Genomic DNA, 18711 nt, shown 5'->3' on the forward strand with positions numbered 1-18711 from the left:
GGGAACAACCAGGTGCGCATGACGGGAAACCCGCAATCAGGATTTGAACGCAAGATCCCTCTCCCTCCTGTGGCTCCCAGCAGCTGCTATCCAGAGGCATTATTGAATCTAGCTGTGGAGGCAAAGCATGACTTTGTCTAATCCTCTGTGTGCAGCCGTCCCTGCATCAAGTGGGAGGGAGTTCCATAGTTTAACTTTATTTTCTCCTTCCTGAATCTTCCAGCATTCGGCTTCTTGAATGTCTGTGAGTTTTAGCGTTGCAAGAAAGAGAGAAAAATATTCCTCTACCCACCTTCTCCAAAATGTTATAAAGAATCAAACCCCACCCTGTAAATTAGGCCACTGCACTTATCCTAACATTGCTTATGTCACGCGTGACGGGGTGTGTGGTTAAAGAAACTGGGTCTTCCCCGAGGCTCTATTGCAAAAGTTCACAGATGAATGAGACTTGAATTACAAGAGGGCACCTGGGGTCACAATAATCTCTTGACCCCGATTGTCTGCACAAGTCTGGGAGTCACTGGCGAAGAATGAGGTTAAGGAGGGACACGACTAAACAACAACAACAAAACGATGACACCTAACTCCTTGACATGAGACATCTGTCTATGGATCCTTCGCCGCCGCCATGAGTTAAAAGGGATCCCACGCGGTCATCTAGCCCAACCCCATGCAACGCAGGAGGGTTCAAGTATTCTGAGCGGCTCCCAGATTTTCTTAACAGGAATCTAACGTCCGAGGTTTTTAGTCGCCTGCACGATGAATCACCACAGCCTTTTCCCAACCTGGTCCCCGCCAGATGTTTGGTGCTCCACCTCCTATGAGCTAGCATGCCACCAGTTCTTATTTTGATAGGCAGAAAAGAGACACACACTGCTGCAAGATAACAGCTTCCGCATTCAATGATGTGGACTGTGGCTCGCAAAAGACGCCGCTGCAACAAATCTGCAGGCTTCGCGGCGTCACAAGACTCTGAGACCGTGCATGTAGAGAAATGCTGATTTTTATAAATGTGTGTGACTGTAGCAAGACAGAGGTCCAAATGTTTGTATTTTTAATTTTAAAGGCCAAGAAACAAGCCCGGTGGATGATCTTGAAAGTGTAGATGGTTTGAATGCATCCCAGAGATTAAAATCTATAGTATGCCCTATATCCAGTGGTTTTTTTTCTGGGGGGACGCAGTAGTACGCATACCCCTAAACATTTTGTGAATCTTTGTACTTTTGTCCATTGACATTTCCCCTTTTTGAACTATAAAATGGTGATTTTCTTGAGTCAAAATGAGAGTACCCCTAAACATTTTTTAGGGAAAAAGTCACTAGCTATATCTATTGCCCAGTGTGTCATACAGCCTTTGACAAGCTCGTCTTTTGTTTCCCAATCTTATAACAGATTGTACATTTTAGATAAAAGTTTTTTTCTTTATAACTTGTTTTAGAGTTCTTTACGATTTGACTGTGTGGTTTTTTTATGTTTTTATACCGTCGTTCCCTCTGTGAGATGTGAGTATTATAATTTTCTGCTTCCTGGCTATGAAACATAACTTTTGAGTGCTTTTAATGGAAGTTTTACGTCTGGTGCAAATGTAGAGAAACGGCGACCTAAATGCTGTCGTTTTCCATCCATTCCTCCCCGACCAGATCATGATGAAGATTGACAGGGAAGGCCGTCGGTTGGAACGCCCCGACGACTGCCCCCGAGAAATCCATGCCCTGGCGATGAAATGTTGGGCCCACAACCCCGAAGACAGACCCCGCTTCCGGGAGATTGTCAGCCTTCTGCAAGAGGTGAGAGAAGGGAAACCGTCGGCGGCTGGGCTCACCTGGGTGCGATTTTCTACCATTAAAAATGAGGCTTTAATAATAATAATTATAATAATTTTTTATTTATACCCCGCCCTTCCCAGTTCAGAAAACCAGTCTCAGTGCGGCTAACAACAAATTTAAAACACTTAATTGATGCAACAACAAAAACAGCATAAAATACAGTATAAAACATGAATAACAATAAATTCAGAATTCAAAAATCAACTTCGGGGGGAAATCCATCTGATAAACATTAAATGATCACCAGGGCTAGCTGGCTGAATTAGTCCTATTTGGGCCAGTGAGGAGACCAGGGGAGAATTAGCTGTGGGATCCCAGAGCAGGTAATCTTCATAAAAAGGGGAGGGGGAGGGGAGGAAGGGGAATAAAAGATCAGGCTGAATTCAAATTAAAGGCCAGGTGGAATAGCTCTGTCTTACAGGCCCTGTGGAAGGAAGTTAAATCCTGCAGGGCCCTGGTCTCATGGGAGAGAGCATTCCACCAGGTCGGAGCCACCACTGAGAAGGCCCTGGCCCTGCTGGAGGATAATCTGACTTCCTTAGGGCCTTCTAAACTATGGTTACAGTGGTGCCTCGCAAGACGAAATTAATTCGTTCCGCGAGTTTTTTCGTCTAGCGAATTTTTCGTCTTGCGAAGCACGAAATCCCATAGGAATGCATTGAAATTCAATTAATGCGTTCCTATGGTCAAAAAAAAGTCCAAACAAAGCCAAATTTGGTACAACAAGAGTTTATTAAGTGCTCTTTAAAGTCACACATACTGTAAAGAGCATTTCAAAAATTGAAGGAACAATAAATTCAAAAATTGAAGGAACAATAAAAATCATAAAAATGCAGAAAAAACCACACAAGCTTCCAGATTCTTGCAAACCCCTCCTCAACTGTTCCCCCAGCCACCCACCACACAGAAATTCAAATCCAGATTTTTTAAAAAAAAACAGCAGAGTGGCCCAATGGTCACAGAAAATCATAAAAATGCAGAAAAAAAACACACAAGCTTCCAGATTCTTGCAAACCCCTCCCCAACACCAAGTCCTTGAATTCCAAACACCCCAACCCAAAATCCAAAAACCCCCAAAAAAGTTTTAAAAGTTTAACTTACCAAATGGCTGCAAAAGAAGTTTTGGAAAAGCTTCAAAATCACCAAAGTCTTCAAAAACCTCAAAAAAGGCTACCACACCGTGTTCTATGAGTTGCTCCTCGAAGTCAAGTCGCAACTGTATTAACGGTGTTAAGAAAAAGGAAACAAACTTGCAAGACATTTTCGTTTTACGTCTTGCGAAGCAAGCCCATAGGGAAATTTGTCTTGCGAAGCAGCTCAAAAAACGCAAAACCCTTTCGTCTAGCGAGTTTTTCGTCTTGCGAGGCATTCGTCTTGCGGGGCACCACTGTATTATTCATGGGCCTTAAGGTCCTCTGCGGGGCATACCAGGAGAGGAGGTCCCGTAGGTACGAGGGTCCTAGGCCGTGAAGGGCTTTAAAGGTCAAAACCAGCACCTTGAACCTGACCCTGTACTCCACCGGGAGCCAGTGTAGCTTGAAAAGCACTGGGTGAATATGCTCCCATGGAAGAGACCCCGTGAGGAGCCTCGCAGCATCCTGCACCCGCTGGAGTTTCTGGGTCAGCTTCAAGGGCAGCCCCGCGTAGAGCAAATTACAGTAGTCAAGCCTGGAGGTGACCGTCCCATGGGTCCCAAAATGGGCAACAGCCCCCCCTGGGGCCGTGGAATTACCTGGCTGGGGGGGGCACTAAGAGGCAAGGGGGTGGCGGGGGGCAGAGCATCTGAATCTCAGGGTTGTGGGTTCGAGTCCTGTGCTTGGCAAAAGATCCCTGCATTGCTGGGGGTTAGGCTAGATAACCCTCAGGGTCCCCTGGGCATCGTCTCCACCATCCTGTCTCTCCCTCCAACGCAGCTCCGTCCCAAGGAAGTGAAGGCGTCCCAGGATCTGAACGAACCCGGCTGGCTGCGTCTGGAGGCAAACGATGGCATCACGGTGATCGAAGGCAGGTGAGTCCAGGACGCCTGGGTCCCCTTTGGAAGCAATTCCCTCCTTGTGTCATGACCTGGCTTTCGTATTGTTGATTTTCCAAGTATCTAGTCCTCAGTCTGTACCTCCCTCTGGCAGTTATCTCCCTTCGTTGACCCTTTCGTTCTCTATATAAGCTTTATTGCTATTGGCTTCTCCCTCCCTCCCTTCCTTCTCCCCATCTCTCCCTTTCTTTCTTTCTCTCTCTTTTTCTCTCCATCCATCAAGAGAGGCTATTATGTTTGACGTTTAATGTTTGATGTTCAATCGTGTTTTTAATATTCTGTTGGGAGCCACCCAGAGTGTCTGGAGAAACCCAGCCAAATGGGTGGGGTATAAATAAATAAATAAATAAATAAATAAATAAAATAATAATAATAATTAATAATAATAATAATACCCCCCCCATCTGGCTGAGTTTCCCCAGACACTCTGGGCAGTTCCCAATCTAATATTAAAAACACAAAACAACATTATTATTATTATTATTATTATTATTATTATTATTACACACAGCCTGGATAAAGTGGGCAGAGAAATATTTTTCTCCCTCTCTTGTGAACCTGAATGTTGGGGTGCTGGAGGAGCGCAGTTGGTCGAGCGTGAGACTCCTAATCTCAGGGTCGTGGGTTCGAGCTTCATGTTGGGCAAAAAGATTCCCAAATTGCCGAGGAATTTTGAACCCCGAGGATGGGGTGACAAAGACTTTTAAAACTTTCCCGCCATATCCCAGAATACAGTTCGTACAGCATCATTGCCACATCACTGACCTGTCACAAAAGGGGAGGGGTAGACAGGGGTTACACTAGTTTAACCTTGGCAAACATGTCCAGACAAGTCCTTGGTGCAAGATTGGCAGAAGCAGACATGTCAGGGCAAGACCCAGGTATAAGATGAGCAGAGGCAAACACCTCTGAAGTCCCACCACCCAAAGTCCAAGAGAACTTCCTTTGCATGTCTGGACCCCTTGGCAAGTCCGGTGATGGGATTAGGCTTTCCTTGGCCAACAATCAGCTCAGCAATTGTCACCCCTGGGAACTTCCTGGAGTCCCTTTCAAGGGGGAAATAGCTTTGGAATGGAGGAAAGTGGCAAAGGAGTTGATTTTATATTATTTTATATTTATATTAGTACGTTTCCAAGCACAATTCAAAGTGTTGGTGCTGACCTTTAAAGCCCTAAACGGCCTCAAAGGCCCAGTATACCTGAAGGAGCGTCTCCACCCCCATCGTTCTGCCCAGACACTGAGGTCCAGCTCCAAGGGCCTTCTGGCGGTTCCCTCATTGCGAGAAGTGAGGTTACAGGGAACCAGGCAGAGGGCCTTCTCGGTGGTGGCGCCCTCCCTGTGGAACGCCCTCCCACCAGATGTCAAAGAGAACAACAACTACCAAACTTTTAGAAGACACCTAAAGGCAGCCCTGTTTAGGGAAGCTTTTAATGTTTAATAGGTTATTGAATTTTAGTGTTTTGCGCCCAGAGTGGCTGGGGAAACCCAGCCAGATGGGCGGAGTATAAATAACATATTATTATTATTATTATTATTATTATTATTATTATTAAAGCTAGGTAACTTCCCTGAGCTGTCAAGTTGAAAGGATACATTCAGACATAATATTTGTAACATTTAACAACTTTAAAAATGTGGGGCCCCCCCATAATTTCCGTAACACTGGAAACTGCAGGAAAGGAGAGTGGCTTTTGAGTTCGAATCCTGCTTGCAGGTTTCCCATTTGGGCACCTGGTTGGCCACTGTGAGAAAAGGAGGCGAGGTTCGGTGGGCCATTGGCCTGATTCTGTGGACTCATGTTCTGCAGTGGTTGGTGAAGCATCAGGTGGGGCAGGGATTGATCTCTCTGACCCACACCCTCTCTCTCTTCCAGCCCCGATTCCTCGACGTGGCGAGGCCAGAACAGGCGGACCCTGAGGGTGGGGATCTTCCCGTCGTCCATAGCAAAGCCAGAGGACGAAGCGCCCCCTGCTGGCACGCCGCAGATCAGCCTCCCCATCCGAAGCTCCTTCGTGCACCTGGGTCATGGGGACATTGACCCCGAGTGCGGATGGGGGGCTCCGGACCGGATAGAGGAGTACGTCGTCGTGATGAGGGGGGTGGGCATGGGGAACGGTCTTCTCTAGCGTGAGGTTACCAGACGTCCCCGTTTCCCGGGGACAGTCCCCAGATTTACAAAATAGTCCCCTGACAAATGGGGACGCGGGTGGCGCTGTGGGTTAAACCACAGAGCCTAGGACTTGCTGATCAGAAGGTTGGCAGTTCGAATCCCCGCAATGACGGGGTGAGCTCCCGTTGCTCAGTCCCTGCTCCTGCCAACCTAGCAGTTCGAAAGCACGTCAAAGTGCAAGTAGATCAATAGGTACCGCTCTGCCGGGAAGGTAAACGGCGTTTCCATGCGCTGCTCTGGTTCGCCAGAAGCGGCTTAGTCATGCTGGCCACATGACCCAGAAGCTGGACGCCGGCTCCCTCGGCCAGTAAAGCGAGATGAGCGCCGCAACCCCAGAGTCAGTCACGACTGGACCTAATGATCAGGGGTCCCTTTACTTTTACCTTTACCCCTGACAAAATCCATTGAAATTGAAAAGTGTCCCCGGATTCATTGAAAAAAATCTGGTAACCTTACTCTAGCGCACATGTGTGCATGCATGTAAAAAGGTCAAGAACCCCATGGTGGTTAAGTCCAGTCAAAGGCGACTCTGGGGTTGCGGCGCTCATCTCGCTTTCAGGCCAAGGGAGCCGGCGTTTGTCTGCAGACAGTTTTCTGGGTCATGTGGCCAGCAGGACTAAACCGCTTCTGGCACAATGGAACACTGTGACGGAAACCAGAGCGCATGGAAATGCTATTTACCTTCCTATTTACCTACCGTATTTTTTGCTCCATAAGACGCACCCGACCACAAGATGCACCTAACGGTTTTTCGCTCTATAAGACGCATCAGACCATAAGACGCACCTAGTTTTTGGAGGAGGAAAACAAGAAAAAAAATATTCTGAATCTCAGAAGCCAGAACAGCAAGAGGGATCGCTGCGCAGTGAAAGCAGCAATCCCTCTTGCTGTTCTGGCTTCTGGGATAGCGGCGCAGCCTGCATTCGCTCCATAAGACGCACACACATTTCCCCTTACTTTTTAGGAGGGGGAAAAGTGTGTCTTATAGAGCGAAAAATACGGTACTTGCACTGGTGTGCTTTCGAACTGCTAGGTTGGCAGGAGCAGGGACCGAGCAACGGGAACTCACCCCGTCGTGGGGATTCGAACCGCCGACCTTCTGATCGGCAAGCCCAAGAGGCTCGGTGTTTTAGACCACAGCGCCACCCGCACACACACAGAGGGAGTCATTCACAGGGACCCTGCAGGGACATGCGCTGCCCCCTGGTGGTCGCAGGTGAGACTGGCCCCAACCGCCTTCGACTGCATTGCGACGCAGTTTGCAAGGAATAAAAGAAGCAATTAATTGGCAATTGAAACCAATAAGCTCCTGGCAACAATGTTTTTAGAAAGGGAAATGTTCTGAGCTGCTTCGGCAGGAAGATGAGGCTCTAAAAGTTGCAGGTGGAGGGGTGCAAATGGATCGGCGGCTCAGGATTTCGCGTTTGCCGGAAGGCCGGCTGGGGGAGTAGCTATTAGTAAAGCTGTGCAATTATTATCATCATTGTTTCAAATATATGTAATTAGAGGGTTGTTTGTTTTCTACCCTAGGAAGAAACCGAAAGCGCGGGTGGTTAACTCTAATCCCCAGAATCGAGCTGGAGGCAAGAAGCTGTTGCAGTTGGCTCGTGAGTGTCTGCTTCATCCGCCTCTAATATAATAATAATAATAATAATAATCATCATCATCATCATCATCATCATCATGTGTTCCAATAACTTAAGTCGCTCTGACAGAAGTTGTTGGAGCACCATTCAAATGGCAATGCCCATTATCTTGAGGGGGGCCCTCAAATATTTTATTGGGGGGAGCGACGACACCTCGGCCCTTAGGCATCGGCTTCTATTCCAGAAACCACCCTTGCAAGATTTGCCACTCAAAGTAGGGAACAAACAAAACAGGGAACATTCAATAGTTAATCATTGATCTATTTAGGAATGTTCCAGCAGAATATTCCCACGTTAGGGCTGGTTTTCCTGGACGTATCCAGGATCCAAAAATAGCTCAACAACTTTTCCACTTCTTTGAAATACAGCAATCCTTGTTGTTCAGTCGTTTAGTTGTGTCCACCTCTTCGTGGCCCCCCGGACCAGAGCACGCCAGGCACTCCTGCCTTCCACTGCCTCCCGCAATTTGGTCAAACTCATGCTGGTAGCTTCAAGAACACTGTCCAACCATCTCGTCCTCTGTCATCCCCTTCTCCTTGTGCCCTCCATCTTTCCCAACATCAGGGTCTTTTCCAGGGAGTCTTCTCTTCTCATGAGGTGGCCAAAGTCTTGGAGCCTCAGCTTCAGGATCTGTCCTGCCAGTGAGCACTCAGGGCTGATTTCCTTCAGAATGGAGAGGTTGGATCTTATCCCATGTCAAATCTTCATTAAATCCACTTCTCATTTCAGCGTGAATTAAACCAAGTATACTTAACAATAGAACTCAAGAGTCCTGGCCCTGGGCTCAGTGACGGATTTAGGTATAAGCTAAACAAACTATAGCTTAGGGCCCCACTCTCTTGGGGGCCCCCAAAAAATTTAAAGGGAAAAAAACCTAGATGTACATTTCCAAAATATAAGATAAAAAACAAATCATATAAAACCTACCTACAGCAACAGTGTTTTGTGTTGTATAGGCACGTAGATGTCAGTCATGGGCCCTGCCTGCTCCCTAAAATATGCCTGGTTTGCTCCTTTCTATATATAGGGTGCCTACATTCTGCATGGACTGGTTGCAGGGCAACATGGGCAAATGGCTTGAGATACCATTATGAGGTCCATAAATGACCATAGAGCATATATTCAACCCAAAAAACCCAGCGGCAATTTGTTGTTGATGAAGGACAGCTGGACATAGAAAGGGCCCCATTACCTTCAGTAGCTCAGGGCCTCATCAAACCTAAATCCAGCCCTGGCTTACTTCCCGATTGAAGTGAGACTGAGTTGAGAAATAAGACTAAGAGCACATATTATTATAGGAATGTATTAGATAAAATGTAAAGAAATGTACAATAATAAGAGTACATTCATTTGTATAAAAAAAAGAATATACAACAGGATAGACAGAAAGTCTAGTGTGTTGGTATGTACACTGGTACCTCGGGTTAAGTACTTAATTTGTTCTGGAGGTCCATTCTTAACCTGAAACTGTTCTTAACCTGAAGCACCACTTTAGCTAATGAGGCCTCCTGCTGCTGCCGCGCGATTTCTGTTCTCATCCTGAAGCAAAGTTCGTAACCCGAGGTACTATTTCTGGGTTAGCGGAGTCTGTAACCTGAAGCGTATGTAACCTGAAGCGTCTGTAACCCGAGGTACCACTGTATATGATTTGGGGGGGGGGGATTTCTTTTTGTTTTTTCTCTTCGTTCTTCCTTTTTCTTTTTGTTTCATTTTCTTTCTAGGTATATAAAATTTGTAGATAATTTTTGTATACATGTTTGGAAATTATATTACAGTCCTGTGATGTTTACCAATGTAATATAAGAATGTTAACAAATAAATGAAATGCAAATTCAAAATAAATAAATCCCGATTCTCTCCAAAAAATATGCAACGTAACGTCACCTTTCTCTCACCCCTGCCTCTTTCTGTTCCACCTTCCAGGTCTCTCCAAGAGCTTGGAGTCTCTTTCGGACTTCAGCGTTCTGCGCACAAAAACCCAGCTGCCGGCCTTCAAACCGGACCCTCCTAACGTCCCTCCACAACAGCGCCGTTTCAGCGATCTGCCAGGACCTCCGGCGCAGCAGCTGGAGCCACGGGGTCGGAAGCCTTTGTCCCGCCTGCCCAATCCAGCCCTGCCCTCCTGGGCCCTGCCCAAGCCCGACGGCCCTCCTCCGGGGGCCAGGGAGAAGGAGCAACGGCCGCCAAGACCCCCACCCCCCAAAGGGGCGCCGCCCCCAGGCCCTTCTGGCGGGCAGAGGCCAACCCTGGCGGAGATTGAGAAGAAGATCAAGGAGGTGAGGGCACGGATTTGACCAAACGATGCCAAAGACAGCAGCAGGGAGTACTAGAAATGTAATAATAATAATAATAATAATAATTTATTATTTATACCCCGCCCATCTGGCTGGGTTTCCCCAGCCACGCTGGGCGGCTTCCGCAAAGACCAAAAATACACTAAGATGTCACACATTAAAAACTTCCCTGAACAGGGCTGCCTTCAGATGTCTTCTGAATGTCAGGTAGTTGTTTTTCTCTTTGACATCTGATGGGAGGGCGTTCCACAGGGCGGGTGGCACCACAGAGAAGGCCCTCTGCCTGGTTCCCTGTAGCTTTGCTTCTCGCAATGAGGGAACCGCCAGAAGGCCCTTGGCACTGGACCTCAGGGTCCGGGCAGAGCGATGGGGGTGGAGACGCTCCTTCAGGTATACAGGACAGAGGGCGTTTAGGGATTTCAAGGTCAGCACCAACACTTTGAATTGTGCTCGGAAACGTACTGGGAGCCAATGGAGGTCTTTCAGGACCTGTGTTATGTGGTCTCGGCAGCCGCTCCCAGTCCCCAGTCTGGCTGCCGCATTCTGGATTAGTTGCAGTTTCCGGGTCACCTTCAAAGTCAGCCCCACGTAGAGCGCATTGCAGTAGTCCAAGCGGGAGATAACCAGAGCATGCACCACTCTGGCCAGACAGTCTGCGGGCAGGGAGGGTCTCATCCTGAGTACCAGATGGAGCTGGTAAACAGCTGCCCTGGACACAGAACTGACCTGCGCCTCCATGGACAGTGGTGAGTCCAAAATGACTCCCAGGCTGCGCACCTGGTCCTTCAGGGGCACAGTTGTCCCATTCAGGACCAGGGAGTCCCCCACACCTGCCCGCCTCCTGTCCCCCAAAAACAGTACTTCTGTCTTGTCAGGATTCAACTTCAATCCATTAGCTGCCATCCATCCTCCAACCGCCTCCAGACTCTCACACAGGACCTCCACTGCTTTCACTGGTTCTGATTTGAAAGAGAGGTAGAGCTGTAGAGTTTATAAGGGTCCCCGAGGGTCATCCAGTCTAACCCCCCTGCAATGCAGGAATCTTTTGCCCAGTGCGGCACTCGAACCCAGGACCCTGAGGTTAAGAGGACTGTACTTGACCGAATGAGCTGTCCCCGGAAGGGGGAGAGAATGCCATCACTATTCGAATGGCAAAGCAAACTCTGCGAGTTTGTAGAAATGGCAAAATGGGCGGCAATTATTAGAGGCCGCTCGAATCAGAGACTAATTAGAGAGTGGGATGGAGTGAAAAAATACGGTTCCGGAATTGAAATATTGATAGAGAATGTGTAAAACGTGCAGGGGTAAGCAAGGAAATAATAACAGAATCAATTGAATAATTATTAAATTGTAACAACACAACAAGATGGAAGAAGTAAAATATTGGGATCACACATGGGTGAAAGGGAGTGGGGGGTATATGGGAACCTAGAATATCATTTATAATATAATTTGTTTATTGCGTTGTATTTACATATAGCAAAGGGAAGCCTAGAGCAATTAGATATATTTTAATTTAGGTAATCTATGTAATAGGCTTATGTTAGAAAATGAATATGGATTTTGAATTTGATGTTTGTAAATTTTTTTGGTTTTGAAATAAAAATTTTAAAAAGCGGGGGGGGGGGGGAGAGAGAATGAGCTATCCCAGAAACTGCTTTTGGCTGAGGCCGATGGCCGCATTTAGTTCTGGGAGATGGGAGGGACAATAAATAAATACGGTTGATCTGATTTACATCCTATGCCCTTTTAAAGTGTGTTTTTGTGGGGGGAGGGGCTATTGGGGGGTTGTTTTTATTTTTATTCTGTATTTTGTGGTTTTATATCTTGATTTTATTCTGAGACCCCTGGGTATACAGTGGTAAATAAATTCAATTTAATAATAACAACAATAACAATAAATAATAGTAGCAGTAATAATAATAATAATAATAATAATAATAATAATAAAAATATAAAAAATAATAAAAATAAGGGACACGGGTGGCGCTGTGGGTAAAACCTCAGTGCCTAGGACTTGCCGATCGTATGGTCGGCGGTTCGAATCCCCGCGGCGGGGTGAGCTCCCGTCGTTCGGTCCCAGCTCCTGCCCACCTAGCAGTTCGAAAGCACCCCTAAGTGCAAGTAGATAAATAGGTAAAGGTAAAGGTAAAGGTACCCCTGCCCGTACGGGCCAGTCGTGTCCGACTCTAGGGTTGTGCGCCCATCTCACTTAAGAGGCCGGGGGCCAGCGCTGTCCGGAGACACTTCCAGGTCACGTGGCCAGCGTGACGAAGCTGCTCTGGCGAGCCAGCACCAGCGCAGCACACGGAAACGCCATTTACCTTCCCGCTATAAAGCGGTACCTATTTATCTACTTGCACTTAGGGGTCCTTTCGAACTGCTGGGTGGGCAGAAGCTGGGACCGAAAGATGGGAGCTCAACCCGCCACGGGGATTCGAACCGCCGACCATACGATCGGCAAGTCCTAGGCACTGAGGTTTTACCCACAGCGCCATCCGCGTCTCTCAATAGGTAAATAGATAAATAGGTACCGCTAGGTAAACAGCGTTTCCCTGTGCTGCGCTGGCTCGCCAGAGCAGCTTCGTCACGCTGGCCACGTGACCTGGAAGTGTCTTCGGATGGCGCCGGCTCACGGCCTCTAGAGCGAGATGAGCACGCAACCCTAGAGTCGGACACGACTGGCCCGTACGGGCAGGGGTACCTTTACCTTTACCTTTACCTTTACCTTTACTAGGAGCCCCCCATGGATCATAGGAAAGAGTAATAGAATTCTATGCATGGAATCGCGGAATCACAGCGCTGGGACCCCCAAAGGTCATCCAGCCCAACCCCTTGCAGGAACCAATAACGGGTGGGGCAATGATTGGACCACCGGATAGCTCAGTTGCTTATGGCGTGCTGCTGATAACGCCAAGGTTGCAGGTTCAATCACCATATGGGACAGCTCAATATTCCTCCGTTGCAGGGGGGGTTGGACTAGATGATCCTCAGGGTTCCCCTCCAGCTCTACAAGTCTAGGATTCCAATCTTTTCCCCTCCCTGACGTCTTGCTCGCACCAGATTGTAAGAGGTCGCCCTGGGAATATTTTGCCTTTGACTCTGGCTGTTTGCCTCCCCAGGTAGAAGACAAGGTCCACGGCACCACGACGGAGGAATGCCATGAGGCCTTGAGGGCGAGCGGCTGGGATGTTCAGAAAGCCAGCCAGTTGCTAAAGGTGAGAGGTCCGGTTCTCCAGAGGCGCCCTGGCCCCCATTCCACGGAGAGACGGGGCTCTCGCTCGGCCTTCCCCAAATATTCCCCATCAGACCCCGGCAGGCACAGCTGATGTAACATGAGAACTGGGTGTTGCGTTTGGAAGCAAGGAAGGATTGGACTCTGATTAATAAAACACACGCGAGGCTTGACCAGCAAGACTCTGGGAGGAGTGTGTATAATAATTCCCTCTCCACCCCTCGGCCCAGGTCGTTTTATTCACAAAAGAACTTTTTATGCAGTGTTCGTAAGAACCAATCAGATTTCCTCTGAGCATTTCAAAAAAAACCCCACGTGGGACAAAGTTAGATCAGAAGAAATCCTGTTAACTACAAAGACTACTATTTCCTACTTGAGCATGCATATGTTGTTGTTGTTTAGTCGTTTAGTCGTGTCCGCCTCTTCGTGACCCCCTGGACCAGAGCACGCCAGGCACTCCTGTCTTCCACTGCCTCCCGCAGTTTGGTCAAACTCATGCTAGTAGCTCCGAGAAGACTGTCCCACCATCTCGTCCTCTGTCGTCCCCTTCTCCTTGTGCCCTCCATCTTTCCCAACATCAGGGTCTTTTCCAGGGAGTCTTCTCTTCTCATGAGGTGGCCAAAGTCTTGGAGCCTCCGCTTCAGGATCTGTCCTTCCAGTGAGCACTCAGGGCTGATTTCCTTCAGAATGGAGAGGTTTGATCTTCTTGCAGTCCATGGGACTCTCCAGAGTCTCCTCCAGCACCAGAATTCAAAAGCATCCATTCTTCGGCGATCAGCCTTCTTTATGGTCCATATGCATATGCAATTCAGAGTAAATAAAATAGGAAACGAGGAGGAATGCTTTTAGGAAACTCCGGAGGTCATAAACAGCAATAAACAGGAGAGGAAGGATGGGTAGTATTTACCATCTCTTTGTGAACTCTATTCCTGGCCCTAAGATTAACAAAACTAACAATAGCTACATCAAAGAAGCTACTATCATCTTTATGGCCCAGGATGCCTGGTGAACCAACCAGGAACTGGTCTGTGTCCTGGAATGCTTATACACACCTGTCAGGCGTAGAGAAATAGCAAAAGGCAGAGGTGCAGAGGCTTGTGGGATTCGATCAGAAACTATTGTCAATGAATCAAACCCAGTCAACGCCATGCTTTCATCGCGGACACAAATGGCTTGATGCATATTTCATAATTCCTCATAGCAATCCCATCTGATCACTACATCGGGGGAACATCCAACGAGGCTGAATGTCGGAAGGATCAGGGCTGATAAAAGGGAGCCTGTCTTCAGGCCGAGCATTGTTCAACTGTGGAACTCCCTGCCTCAGGAAGCAGCAACGACGGCCGCGAACTAGGACGGCTTTAAAAGAGGATTGGACAGATTCATGGAGGACACGAGGACTACGCTCTGTCTCTGCAGCCATGCTTCCGAGTCCCTGTTGCTCAAAGCTGGTGGTTGTTACTTCCTCTTGTGGCAGTGAGTTCCACAGTTTAATTGCATTCCGTCCTGAACGTTCCAAGGTTCAGTTTTAGTGGCTGGCACCGAGAGGGAGAAAAAGTGTCCACTTTCGCCATAGTTTTATATCCCTCTTTCCTGTCTCCTCTTTCTCGCTGTCCCTCTCCACTTAAAAACCTCCAAACGCTGCAACATTTCTAAGAAATAGAAGCCTAGCATGGGACTTCTGGTGCTCCTTTTGCAATTGAAACCGTGTGCCTTCCGCCAAGTTGGAATCGTGGAATCACAGTTGGAAGCGACCCCTGAAGGTCATTTTTGAAACAAGAAGAGAAATCTTAATTAGAAGAGTTGGAAGGGAGCCAGCGGTCATCTAGTCCAACCCCCCTGCGATGCAGGGATCTCAGCTAAAGCATCTGTGATAGATGGTCATCCCAGCCTCTGCTTAAAATCCTCCAAGGAAGGAGAGTCCACAGCTTCCCAAGCAGTGCCGGATTTATGCATAAGCTAAACAAGCTATAGCTTAGGGCCCCACTCTCTTGGGGGCCCCAAAAAAATTTAAAGGGGGAAAAAACTGGGTGCACATTTCCAAAATATAAGATAAAAAACAATTCAAATCAAACCTATCTACAGCCACAGTGTTTGTGTGTTCTGTAGGCTCCTAGGATGTAAGTCATGGGTAGGCAAACTAAGGCCCGGGGGCTGGATCCGGCCCAATCGCCTTCTCAATGCGGCCCACAGAAGGTCTGGGAATCGGCCTGTTTTTACATGAGTAGAATGTGTCCTTTTATTTAAAAGGCATCTCTGGGTTATTTGTGGGGCATAGGAATTCGTTCATTTCCTCCCCCCAAAATATAGTCCGGCCCCCCACAAGGTCTGAGGGACAGTGGACCGGCCCCCTGCTGAAAAAGTTGTAATGATATAAGTCATGGGCCCCGCCTGCTCGCCTGCTCCCTAAAATATCCCTGGTTTGCTCCTTTCTATATATAGGGTGCCTACATTCTGCATGGACTGGTTGCAGGGCAACATGGGCAAATGGCTTGAGATACCTATGAGGTCCATAAATGACTCTTGATGGTCCAGCTCTCACTTCCATACTATCAGAAAATTCTTCCTGCTCTTGAGTTGCAATCTCCTTTCTTGTTCCTTCTATTATTCATTCCTTCTACCGTTCGTTTATTTATTTTGTGAAATTTATATGCTGCTTGATTGTAGAGAAAAGGATAGAAGAACCAAAGTGATCACTAAGGGAAATCAAGAGCACCATTGTAAGACTGTTGGAAGGTTAAAAGTAACAACAGGCTAAAAAAAATATTAAAACTTTCTAAGCATCTAAGCTTTCTTGAACCAAAAATGTTTTTAGCAGGTGCCGAAAGAGCACAGCAAAGGCGCTTGCCTGGTGTCAACAGGCAGGGAGTTCCAAAGTTGTGCACTATAAGGACGATTTCTTGCAAATGTGGAACGGATATTTCATAGAATTGTAGGACACCAAAGGTCATCCAGTCCAACCCCCTGCCATGCAAGAAAATCCTGCTCACAGCCATCCCTGGGTGGGTTCGAACCACCAACCTTCTGCTTAGCAGACCAATGCACCAACCCCTTGCGCCGAGTGTCAGTTCTGCAGATCAGAAGCGGCCCAATGGACACGTGTGGCGATCTCTTATAGCTGCCCCCAGAAACCCTTTCCCGTCTCGGGTCCCTCTGACGCAGTCTCCTTCTGTTCCGCAGGTGAACCAGCTCTTCCACCTGAGCTCTCACTCCCGGGAAGAGTGCCGGTGGATCCTGGAGAAACACCGCTGGAACCTGGCCATGGCCTCACGCTATGTGCTCAGCAGGGGCCTGCGGACCTGACCTGCGTTTTGCGGAAGATGGGGGTGTGTGAAATCCTTCAGAGACAGAACGAAAAGGCGCCTCCGTTTGACGTCTTCCAAGCGGCAAAGCTTGTCGTAAACACAAAGCGAGGCCAACACATCTCCCTTAGGTGGCGAATCTTCGCTGACCCGCCGTGGGGCTTTGGGGGGATTCTGCGAGACCTCTGGCATCCTGCCCCCTGGCTCTCATGCGGCTTCCACCAACCTGGTGCCCTCAGCAGAACTCAGAAGTGCAAGGGGCCTTTATGCGAGGCCTAGAAGGGCCTGCTGGATCCGACCCATGGCCCACCCAGTTCATCATCCTGTTCTCCCAGTGGCCAACCAGCTGCCCCACTGGAAAGCCTGCCAGCAAGATCACACCTAGGCCCTTTCTCAGATGTCGCAGTAATAATACAGTCGTACCTCAGAAGTCGAGCGGAATCCGTTCCGGAAGTCCGTGTGACTTCCAAAATGTTCCGAAACCAAGGCGCAGCTTCCGATTGGCTGCAGGAAGCTCCTGCAGCCAATCGGAAGCTGCGTCGGACGTTCTGGTTCCAAAGAACGTTCGCAAAACAGAACACCCACTTCCGGGTTTGCGGCATTTGGGAGCCAAAACGTCCGAGTCACAAGGCGTTCGGGATCTGAGGTACGACTGTACAGATAAAACCAATAAATACGGAAAGAGAAAGGAGAAAAACGACAACAATAATTTGTTAGATCTACTATTTTCTGTGCAAATGCTTTGGGGTGCTCCAATGTTTCCTTTCCCGTTGGCTTAGATTTCGTTGAAGTTCCATCATGTGTCACATAACTTGCCCTCTGTGCTCTTGAAACCAGGCCCGTCTTACCCATAGAGGCTAGTGGCGCGGGGCGCCAGGGCGTCACGTTCTGGAGGGCGCCAGGCGAGGGTCCGGGGAACACCGAACGAGCGCGCTGAGCGTGCGAGGGTGCGTGTGCCGCTCCCGCCGGCTCGGTTTTCCCCCTTTTAGTCTGCAGGCGCAGAATTCTGCGGGGCACCAGAAGGCTAAAAGGGAAAAAACTGAGCCGACACCCATCAGGAGTGGCGCATGCGCCCTCGCTCACTTGGCGCAGGCCCGTTTGCTCAGTGTGCTGCCTGCCGTGGTGCCGTGTCCAGCGTCGCGTCCAGCCTCCGCCTCTTCCCCGCCGGAGGAGCCGCCCTCCAGCCGCTGCCCGCCTCCTCCAGCCCTAAAGAAAGGTCAACTCTGGGAAAGGGGGCGATAGAGGGATCTTTGCACCAGTGCTGGATATGTTTAAGATGGCCCTGCTTGAAACTGAAGCACCTTCCTGTTCCTAAATACTTAACTTTGGAGCGTAAAGAACAACTCCCCCTTCTCCAGAATGACCCACCCTATTAATCAGCCCCAATCAGCCCAAAGGGTGAGGTGATTTATTCTCAGTAACTAAAATTGCTCCCCTTGCCTCCAGATCACAATACCTCCGCTAGGGCTCCCCCACTGGCCTCATCCGAATGACGCTGGACCTGGCGCAAGTCAGCTAACCATGTTGGGGAACGGCTGCTCTAACTCATCCATTTTGTCTACTTTGTGGCGGGGTTGGACTAGATGACCCTCGGGTCCCTTCCAACTCTGTTTAAGTCTATAATTCCGCCCACAGCAGAGAGGCGTTTGTGACTTTTCTGTCTCCCTCTCTCTTGTTTGTCCACTAAGAAAAGGCAGGTGAAAGGATCCCCACCCAATGTTCCTTTAGTGTTAAAGGACCCCGTTTTTTTAAGGTTCTGCTCTCACTGAGAAGGCTAAACTTGCATCGTGACCTGGAGTTCTGCATCACTGCAAACCCTGCAAAAATAAAAATCCTATAGAAAGCAAGCAGCGCTGGAGGTGGAACGGAAAGGAGATTGTTCGCCGCTTTGAGACTCTTTTGTTGTTGTTATTATTGTTTAGTCGTTTAGTCGTGTCCGCCTCTTCGTGACCCCCTGGACCAGAGCACGCCAGGCACTCCTGTCTTCCACTGCCTCCCGCAGTTTCGTCAAACTCATGCTGGTGGCTTCGAGAACACTGTCCCACCATCTCGTCCTCTGTCGTCCCCTTCTCCTTGTGCCCTCCATCTTTCCCAACATCAGGGTCTTTTCCAGGGAGTCTTCTCTTCTCAAGATGTGGCCAAAGTCTTGGAGCCTCAGCTTCAGGATCTGTCCTTCCAGTGAGCACTCAGGGCCGATTTCCTTCAG

At 48.5% G+C, this 18711-nt stretch overlaps 1 protein-coding gene and 1 long non-coding RNA gene across 2 annotated transcripts in view; one reads left to right on the top strand and one right to left on the bottom strand.

Annotated features, from left to right (window-relative positions):
* Positions 1-18711, top strand: part of TNK1 (tyrosine kinase non receptor 1) — a 38837-nt gene that overhangs the window by 19422 nt on the left and 704 nt on the right. Inside the window, exons 8-14 of the mRNA XM_080979736.1 lie at positions 1641-1787; positions 3740-3834; positions 5732-5935; positions 7559-7635; positions 9598-9950; positions 13091-13186; positions 16384-18412. Of these exons, the coding sequence (XP_080835862.1) occupies positions 1641-1787; positions 3740-3834; positions 5732-5935; positions 7559-7635; positions 9598-9950; positions 13091-13186; positions 16384-16506 (1095 nt within the window). The 3' untranslated portion in view covers positions 16507-18412. The remainder of the gene's footprint in view (positions 1-1640; positions 1788-3739; positions 3835-5731; positions 5936-7558; positions 7636-9597; positions 9951-13090; positions 13187-16383; positions 18413-18711) is intronic.
* LOC308462428 lies at positions 6776-17952 on the bottom strand. Its single transcript, XR_013979147.1, has 2 exons — positions 17830-17952; positions 6776-7038 (listed from the first exon to the last, which is right to left on the bottom strand). It is a non-coding gene; the product is annotated as an uncharacterized lncRNA (long non-coding RNA).

The sequence above is a fragment of the Podarcis pityusensis genome (genome assembly GCF_964106645.2).
Source record: "Podarcis pityusensis genome assembly, chromosome: 13".
In the NCBI taxonomy this organism is placed as follows: domain Eukaryota; kingdom Metazoa; phylum Chordata; class Lepidosauria; order Squamata; family Lacertidae; genus Podarcis; species Podarcis pityusensis.